We start from the raw sequence: 9,445 nt of genomic DNA on the forward strand, positions 1-9,445 counted from the left end.
CACCCAAGTCTGCTGATGTCGTGATCTCAGACTCCCAACGTCCTGAAGTACATGTCTGTATGGAGAAGCCACCCAAACCAAGACAACGCCTTTGAAGAAACATCCCAGAGACTGGCCCAGCAGGCCAGTGGCGGGGAAGGTCCTGCTGCTGTCTGCCCCCTGAGACCTGTAAGGCCTCCACTCCATCGGGGCCCGTGGTGGGGTCCCTTCCCCTGAGCAAGGGGTGGTCAGTGCCTGTCCCAGGTCTCCGGACCCAGCTGGTGAGCTGCGGTGGTCCATCGGGGCATGAAAGGCACCACAGGTCACAAACTCCCCTGCTCCCCCTGCCCCAGCTGCTCTAGGCCCTCACCATTTGTCCCTGTATCCTCACCTCCACACATCTACAACTGGAACCCTTCATAGTCCACGCCTGAGCACCTTCCACAGCTGGAACGTTCTTTCCTAAAACCCCACGGATTTAGCTTTCAGAGTTTGGTCAAATGTTACCTCCTCCAGGAAGCCCTTCCAAATACTACAGCAACAAGGATAGGTCCTCATCCTGGTTACGATAGTACTGGGATCCGTTTGCACCTCGAGGAGTGCAGGAGCTGGGAGAGGCTGCCTGGGGTGGAGAATGGTTCCCAAGATTAGGTACGTGACAGAAGTGTGAGGATGGTTAAGGAGAGTGAAATGACATGTGAGGAGGTGTGAGGAGGGTGTGTGGAGGTGTGAAGAAGTGTGAGCTGATAGGACGGGGTGTGAGGGGGTGTGAGGAGTATATGAGGAGGTGCAAGGAGGGTGTAGGAGGTATGAGGAGGATGTGAAGAGGGGTGTGGGGGGTGTGAGGAGGTTGAGGAGGTGTGAGGAGGGTGTGAGGAAGTTGTCAGGTGGTGTGAGGAGACATGAAGAGCATGTGAGGGGGTGTGAGGGGTGTGTTGGAGGTGTGAGGCGGTGGAAGCAGGTGGGAGGAGGTGTGAGGTGTGAGGGGGTGTGAGGAGATTGAAGATGTGAGGAGGTAGAGGAGGGTATGAGGAGGTTGAGGAGGTTGAAGATGTGAAGAGGTAGAGGAGGGTGAGAGGAGGTGTGAGGTGTGTGAGGAGGATGTGAGGTGTGAGGAGGGTGTGAGGGGGTGTGAGGAGTATATTAAGAGGTGGGAAGAGGTGTGAGGAGGTTGAGGAGCATGTGAAGACATAGGAGGTGTGAGAAGGTGTGAGGAAGTTGAGGTGAGGAGGTGGAGGAGAGTGTAGAAGGTTGAGGAGGATGTGCAGAGGCGTGAGGAGGGTGTGATGGAGAGTGTTGGTGAAGAAGGGGTCTCCTGGTGGAAGGATTTTGGGCTCTAGATGCCTTTGCCTTGGGCCATGTGGTTAGGGCCGGGTGAGGACACAGCCTGGTGTTTGTGGAGCAGGAAATGGCAGCTGCATCTTGCACAACCCCGCGCTCCCTTCCGGGAGAGGGTGGTGCTGACTGCAGGTGCAGTGTCGGGGTGAAGGTGCTGACACTGCTGGATCCGGGGTTGTCATCTCCAGTTCCCCTGGGTCAGCGTTCTTCGATGGGCTCAGAAGGGTCCTGCCTTCCCCGTGCCCCCCAGGAGCTCTGTTCAACACCAGGCCTGACAGGCCCCGAGATTAGCCTCCTGCGGGATGGGCCCTGGGACCCAGGCACAGAGATGGGATGAAGGTCCCTCAGCACCAGCCAGGTGGCAGCTGGGACCCTGATTCTTACGTCACCCGGAAGGGGCCAGGCCCCATCCCCCTGCTGAGGGGCTGGATCTGGGGGGGGTACTGCTGCCCTGGGGCAGCTTCCTCAGGCCCCACACACGTCCCCTTACGTCAATACTGGAGAGAAAGAGAAAAAAAACATCAAAACCTTCAGCTCCCTGATTTTTAAAAGTAATGCCTGGAGAAGAGCGGAATTCAATTCAACTCAATTCAAGCCCGGTGGGAGAGGAAGCAGCTGAGTGAGGGAGGAAGGCAATGGCGGGTGGCCGCCCGCTGTGGGGAGGAGCCAACAGCACCCGCCTGGTCCCAGCCTCACGCAGCCCCACGTCCCCGGGCCCCTGAGCTGCCCGTCCTTCCTCCCCTCAGGTCAGTGGCGCCAGGGCCTTGAAGGGTGGACAGTGGGGAGGAGCGCCAGGGACGGGGACCCGCCGGTTCCTGGGAGAGACGGCGGGCGGCCTTGGCCTACAGCGCAGAGCTGCTTCCTCACGTGGGGACGCTGCCGTGCGGCCTGGGGATGACCCGTCCACCCCTACCATCTGTCACCTACCCTCTACCGCTCACCTACCAACATCCATCAGCTCTCTCCGGTCAAGCACACCCCTCCGCTCGCTCCCCCGGGCGGCCCTCCATCTCCTGGCCCCTCAAGCCCCTCCGTAGCTCGCAGGGCCTCACCGTCCGCCCCGGCCCCCCCCGGGCTCTGTTGGCCCCAGTTTTCTGACGCACACCCAGGGCCTGGCTCAGGTGGACGAGTGAGTGGGTCTGCAGCAGACGTTCACTGACCGCCAACTGTATGCCAGACATGGTACCAAGGACACAGGACACAGGTGGTGGTGTCGACCCTCAGGAGCATGGCAGGTAGGACCCTCCCTCTCTGGGGGCAGCCCTGGTCTTGAGCCAGGCATGGCAGGGCTGGGCAGGGCTCAGACATGGGCCTGGGGGCGCGCCGCGGATGCTGACGCCAGTCCATGGCACCAAAGGCAGAGTAAACCCAAATGGCCTGGGGTGACTGACCAGCGGAGAGGGTCAGGAGGACCTACGGGAGGACCTCAGAGCTGAGCCTGGCCCTGGATACCGGCCCACATGCCAGGGTCCTGAGACGGAAACACATCTGAAGGGTCAGGGGGCCGGAGTGGCTGCCGAGGCTTGGGTCTGGGAGCTGGTGGGCGGGGGTGGGGGGCACCTGGGGACAGTGGACTCTCGGGTCTGGGACGCACAGACCCGCCCACCATCTCTCTGTGCCCTGTGAAGGCCAGCCGGGCTTGGTGACGCCCGGGGCTCAGTCCAGTCATCTGGGGTTCACCCCTCTGCGTGTGCTGACATACTTCCTGTGCTGACCAAAGAAAGAGCTAGGCCATCTGTTGGCCATGTCCCTGGCGCTCCCCATGTGACTACCGGCCAGCCCACATCACCGGCCACAGGCCACCGTGGGCAACCCCAGGGGTGTGGTGCAGGGCGGCATCCACCTGTGTCAGACCCTGGGCAGGACTGGGCCAGGGGACCAGGCTGCCCGGACACGTGGGGGTGGCCGAGGGAGAGGGGGCAAGGGAGACAGGGTGGGCTGACAGGAGGGCCAGGTTGTGGGGATAGGTCACAGATGAGAGCCTGGCCCCCCGCCCCCCCCCCCCGCTTTCTGTCCAAAGCCAAGTCAATGAAGGGGAGACATGCTTACAGAAGCCAGCAGCTGGAGGGGTGGGCCAAGCTCCACCCCCAGGGCCACGCCCGAGTCTGAGACCTTCGCGCCACCAGACCCCAGGGCCGGCCACCGTGCAGCCCTGCATCTGCCCCTGCTCAGTGGGGCTCATGCTCGTCAGCCCTACTGGAGACGTGTGTCCACCCTCTGCCCACCTGCTCCTCATGCTTCTTCACGGACCTTGTCCCACACGTGGATCACCCTTACAAACCCTCTTTGCGGGACTTGGAGACGCTCGCCAGAGCAGAGGGCTGCCCTCGGGCCCATGCTGTCCAGCACTTCTCCACCTTGTTTCATCCGTTTCCCCAAGCTTTTTCTTGGAGTGTTTTGTTTGATTCTTTTGAGCGGGGGGAGGGGCAGAGAGAGAGGGAGAGAGAGAAATCCCAAGCAGACTCCGTGCCCAGTGTGGAGCCTGCCACGGGGCTCGATCCCACGACCCTGAGACCATGACCTGAGCCGAAATCAAGAGTTGGACGCTCAGATGACTGAGCCTCCCAGGCGCCCCTTTCCTGGAGTGTCTTAAAGCAAAGCCGGGCCCACCTTACCCACAAGCACTTCTGTTTATTGGTCACTTTGTGGGAGCTGACCAGGGGTCACCTGAGCATTTTAAGGAACGGGGTGTTGGAGCTGCCCTAGGCTCAGATGGCGGAAGGGCCTTGGACCTGGAAGGTTCCCCACCCAGAGGACCAGGTGAGGGTGTTCCACATCAAGAATGTGAGGGGTGGGGCCAGTGGGGGTCAGGAAAGAGGGGCCAAGGGGGCAGAGAGCAAGGGCTCAGCCCCCGGAGGTTGCAGGGGCGGACTGAGAGAGCAGGGGGTTCCAGCCAGGGAGGGGACCCTTAGGACAGGCCTTTGCTGGTGTCCGCCCAGCACCGTACCCCTAGGCCTGACCAGCAGCGCTGGGCACCCCACATGGGCCAGGGCTGTGGGTGCAGAGGGGAGACCCATGGGCATGCAGACCGGAGGAAACCTGAGTGCCGTACCTTTCCATGAGGTCAGGGGCTGTGGGCCGTGTGCCCTGAGGACAGGGTGACATCTGGCTGCTCCCCAAGGTCATCCTGCACACTGTCCTTCCCCTGCCCTCCTCAGAGGAGGGTCCAGGTCTTGGCTTCTGGCCCCAAAAGCCACCAAAGTTGATGGGGGACCCGTGGACTCCCTGTGGCCGTGACATAGCACCCGGGGCCAGTCCTCCTGAACGTGCCCCCTGCGCCCTGCAGACAGAGCCGGGGTGGGGTATGCAGGGTTTACCCCGCTCTACGAGACCGCGGCTGCCTGACAACGCACACACAGGTCTGCAGTGTAGACCAGAGTGCAGGATCAGGCTGGTTTTCTGACCTGGTCATGGTGTGCGGTCCCTCACGGGAGCCACGGCCACCCTGGAGAATCTGTGTCCCGCCAGCTCCAGGGCTGCAGGCCGTGGCTGCCCCTCGCGGAGCGAACAAGGACGCGCGGTGTCATCCTGGGGCTACGGGAGGAGCCATTTCTGCAGCTCCAATGTGCATCTCAATTAAAAAAGGATGCCGGGCACCGGAGCTTCAAGAACCCGGTTTCTGCCTCAAAACCGTGCCCTGACATGCCAGACGCCAAGTTGCTGCGTGAGCCCTTGGTCCCTGAGAAGGCGCCCGTGGCTGGGACTGCGACACCACGACGGGCCTGGAGGGGTGGGGAGGCCCTCACAGGCTGGGGGGCCTGGGGACATAATGCAGGGCCAGGCCTGAGGGGAGGAGGCGCGTCAGCTTTATTGGTCGTTGGTGCTTAGAAATGTGGGGGCTCGGGGCCCTGCTGGTGGGAGGCGTGCGCAGGGCCCGTGGCCAGCTGGGGCCAGCAGTCCCGCGTCCTGGGTCGGGAAGCACAGATGCCCCGGGCCCCCAGCGTGGGGCCTGGAAGCCCAGATGCTCGTTGTGCTGGTAGAGGTAGGGGTCTCCTTGTCCCTCTGGATACGTCCTGGGACCAAGGCCGACAGGGGCCCCTCGCTCCCATCCTTGGGCTGCTGCGTGTCCGGGTGGCTACGACCCTTCCCCACTTCTGTCCCCTGGGCCACGCTCCGGGGGGAGGGGCAGCCGAGGACGGAGCAGGGCCCGCGCTGGCCTGGGGTGGCCTAGCCACGGGCGGCTCGTCCCAGGACACAGTCTAGTGGGGCCCGCCTGGGCTCTTGCGGTTGCCGGGAGTGCCCCCCATAGGAAGGTGGGCCTCGAGGGGGAGGCGGCTCCGGGATCTGGGTGGCTGTGGCCGGGTGCGATCCGGGGGCATCTGCCAAGAAGGGAGAGGAGGGGTGTGAGGGCCTCCAGTCCCGCTCTGGTGGCCAGACTCGAGCCCCGAGGCCACGATGACTCCAGAGGCAGAAGGACCTGATTCTGACCTGGGCAAGCCTCAGTTTCCCTGGTCGGGTCACTGTCAGGATTTAAAGGGGGGCCTTGGAGAGCAGAGGCCAGTGGGCTGATGATCAGGGAGGGTCAGGACTGCATCTGGGGCACAGCAGGCAATTAATAAATGGCTTGGTCACCATGCCCCGAGCAAGGGAGCAGGCTGGCATCCGGAAGGTTCCACAGGGGTCGGACTTGACAATAAACCAGGGCCAGCAGCCAGGCAGTGAGTGGGACCCCAGGTGGGGCCGACGGCCACGGTGTGGGCAGGCCACGGGCCAGGCCACGTGCCGGCCCTGCTGAGGGTCCCACCTCATCATTTGCCGGCCACTCTGCTGGGGTGGGGTGGGGGTGCTGGTGGGCAGATGGCTAGCAGTGCCCACCCTTTCTCTGGGGCAGGCCCAAGGCCGGATGCACCTGTGGTGAGCAGCCCAGACCAGGGCCCCAGATGCAGGACACCTGACACGCGCCGGACCTGCTGACCTTCTGCATTGGCCCTTGAGACTCCCGGGGGTCACCTAGCCTCCCTGAGACTCCTGCTCCAAGTAGGTGACCTTGGGTGGGTGCTCACCTCTCTGAGCAAGGACAGGGGACGAGCATGGGGGGCACACGGCCAGGCGCGCCCCCCCGTGAGGCCCAGACAGGACAGACCCTGGGCACAAAGTCTGCTCGTGGTGGACAGCGGGGGCTGTGCCTTCTGGCTCACCTGAACCCTACTGCCGTGGAGCCACGTCCATCACGGGCTTCTGGACGCCGAAGGCAGTGATGAAGATATTGACCACGACAATGATGAAAACCAGGCCGGTGGCCAGGTTGTTGAGGAAGTCCAGCTTGGCGTGCTTGGCAGGATTGTTGAGGTCGTACCTGACTGCGGGCACAAGGGAGCAGACGCTGCACGGGGGCCCCGCAGCCCCTGGGCCCGCTGCCTCGTTCGGGGTGAGATCTGGGCCTGTGGCCTCGGCCCCGCAGCCCTGCTTCCTCCAGCACGGAGCTCAGGGCGGCCCGGCGCCAGTGCCGGAGCCGAAGGACCAGCCCGGGGCGCAGGTCTGGACTGTAAGGGACAACGCACTGCGTGCACACAGGGAAGCCCCTCTCTGAGTGCCCGTGTGCGGTGTCTAGCGAGCTTCACGCCTACCCAAGGCCCTGTCCTCATGCCTACGTTATGGGTGGGGGAACTGAGGCCTGCGGGGTCAAGTACCTGCCCCGGGTCACACAGCCAGCAGTAGAGGTGAGCCCGGACCCTCAGCTCGGGGGCAGGACCACCATCCAGTCCCTGGAGACCACTGGAGGGTTACGTTTTCCTACATCCTCAGCTTGGGTGGGTGGAAGGACAGAGACATGGGGGGCCCTCTGAGGAGCCACGTCCTGACCGCATGGCTGAGTGGGGCCTGTCAGGTGGTGAGCACCCTGTCCCGGGGGGTATACAAGCAGAACCAGCAGATCATGGGCGGGGCCGCCACAGGGCCCTCCCCCCCAGCCCAGGCTCACACCAAGGAAAATGAGCAGCACGCCCACGCCAATCTGCAGCACGAGGGAGATGGAGATGAGGACCACCAGGGGGACGAAGAAGGCGAAGGCGGGGCCCTGCTCGATGACGGCCTTCAGTTGGGAGGCGTTGGCCATCAGCAGGGCGATGTCCAGCATGCTCTCAGCTGCGCTCTTCTTGTTGGCGTAATGGTTCACGTTGATGGGCCGGTTCCGGCCCCAGCGGGATGGCTGCAGGAAAGGGGTAGTCAGCCTGGGACCAGCAGGGGTGCGGGGCTTGGCGGGGCCTGCAGGACCCACTCCAGGAATCAGGTCCTGGGGGAGCCAGGGCCTCAGCACACACACTGGTTTGCGACGAGAATGCCTCCGTCCTGCCTGGGGTGGGGCCCTCTGGTGCCTTCCCTGCGCGCCCGCGGTGCCCCCGCCTGCCTCCCTCCGCCTGGCTGCTGGCTGCAGGCCACCTCCCGCTGGGACCGTCCGGGTCCCCGCGCGCTCACCCGGACGCCTACCAAAGCGGGGCTACGGTTGAACTTAGCTGCTTCTTCAATTTTTATTTTTACAAACAATTTTGAACCACGTCACTGAGGTGTGATCCCCATAGGAAAAGCTGTGCACGAGGAACGTAAACACCTGGAGCCTTGGGAGCTGAGTGCACCCAGGCCACCCCTCCGGAAGCCGCCTCCTGCCCTTTACTCAGTATCTGTGATGAGGTTTGTCCCCACAGTGCCTCAGGCATGCGGCGCGGGGCGCTTCCTGTCCAGGCTTCCCCGCGCCTCTGCCTGGGAACGGGGCGGGCCTCAGAGCCAGGTCGCAGGCCACTCCTCACGCCCTCCATGCCCCGTCCAGAGGTCACCGCCTCCAGGAAGCCCCTCTCTCCTGGGCTGCAAGGCGGGGGAGGGGGGAGGCGGGAGAAGGCCCCCCTCCCTCAGTAGGCCTCCCCCAGCTGCCGTTGGCTGGCCCCTCCCCAGGCCCCCAGGACAAGCCCACACCCCTCAGCCCCGGCCCCTTGTCCACAGACCCAGCACTGTGGCCTCCTGGGGCACTCCGGAGCTCGTGTTTCTGTACTCATGAAAGATGCAGGCCTGGGGGGCAGGCTGCCAGGGAGGGGCCGAACCAGCAAGCGAGAGGCCCCTCCACTTTCCGCAGCTGGAAATCGCACCCTGGAAAATCCCGAACTCCAGGAGCGGGGGCGGGAGGGGGCCCGCTCTGGCGGCCTGTCTTGTTAAACATAAATGTAATCTGGAATAACATGCCCAGGAGGAAGGGACACTGGGCGAGCCGAACAGCGGGCGTGGGACCTGCCCTGCCTTCCCTCAGCACCAGCGGCTAAGTAGCAAATCCACTGGGTTTAAAATTCCAGACCCAAGCCCCACAGGGAAAGCGGCTCCTTGGACCCAACCCCCAGCACTGCTTCCGGAATATTCCACCCACGGCTCTTCCCCCCAAGCCTCCAGCCGCACGGCAGCTGGGTGGGCCCCACCCCAGGCCTCACCCATCAGGGCACAGCGGCTCCTCCCCAGGGTCTGGGCGCAGGCAGCCCACCGCCTAGGGGCCTGGGCTCCCACAGCACCAGGCTGTCCCCCAGGTCTGCGCTTGCAAAGCTGCTGGGCTGGCCACGCCTCGTCCCATGAGCGCTCCTCTGAGGGGCGGGTGTGCTGCGCTGGGCACGCGCTCTAAGTTTCACAAACCAGAAGCGCCGAAGCAGCTTCCCTCAAGGCCACCGCAGCGCTCATCCGGTCCCCAGTCCCGGGGAAAAGAGCCAGCACACACGCGGACACACGGGCACGGGTACATGTGCACAGTCATACGAACAAACACATAACCATGCAAGCACATACACACATGCATGAGCAAGCACACACCTGCATACGTGTGCATACGCCAGACGCACACCTGCACGTGCACACAGACACACACACGCACGTGCACACAGACACGGACACACACAGGTGCACATGCACACGCATGCATGCACACATACACCAGACGCACGCCTGCACGTGCACACAGACACACACGCACACATGCATACACGAGATGCACACCTGCACTTGCACACAGACACACACACACGCATACACCAGATGTGTGCCTGCACTTGCACACAGACACAGACACGCATGTGCACACACAGACACGCACACACGCATACACCAGATGCACACCTGCACGTGCACACAGACACAGACACGCACGTGCACACACAGACAC

At 63.5% G+C, this 9,445-nt stretch overlaps 1 protein-coding gene across 2 annotated transcripts in view; it reads right to left on the reverse strand.

The window, feature by feature from the left end:
* Positions 1 to 3,952: 3,952 nt before the first annotated feature.
* NINJ1 (ninjurin 1) overlaps positions 3,953 to 9,445 on the reverse strand; it is a 10,308-nt gene continuing 4,815 nt past the window's right edge. The window contains exons 2-4 of one of the 2 annotated variants that reach the window (XM_021694405.1): positions 7,240 to 7,465; positions 6,456 to 6,617; positions 3,953 to 5,636 (exon numbers count right to left, since the gene is read on the reverse strand). In XM_021694405.1, coding sequence (XP_021550080.1) covers positions 6,463 to 6,617; positions 7,240 to 7,465 — 381 coding nt within the window. In that variant the 3' untranslated portion in view covers positions 3,953 to 5,636; positions 6,456 to 6,462. Of the gene's footprint in view, positions 5,637 to 6,455; positions 6,618 to 6,684; positions 7,466 to 9,445 lie in introns of those variants that run through there. The other variant, XM_021694404.1, reaches the window with a different exon arrangement.

This window comes from Neomonachus schauinslandi, chromosome 13 (genome assembly GCF_002201575.2).
Source record: "Neomonachus schauinslandi chromosome 13, ASM220157v2, whole genome shotgun sequence".
In the NCBI taxonomy this organism is placed as follows: domain Eukaryota; kingdom Metazoa; phylum Chordata; class Mammalia; order Carnivora; family Phocidae; genus Neomonachus; species Neomonachus schauinslandi.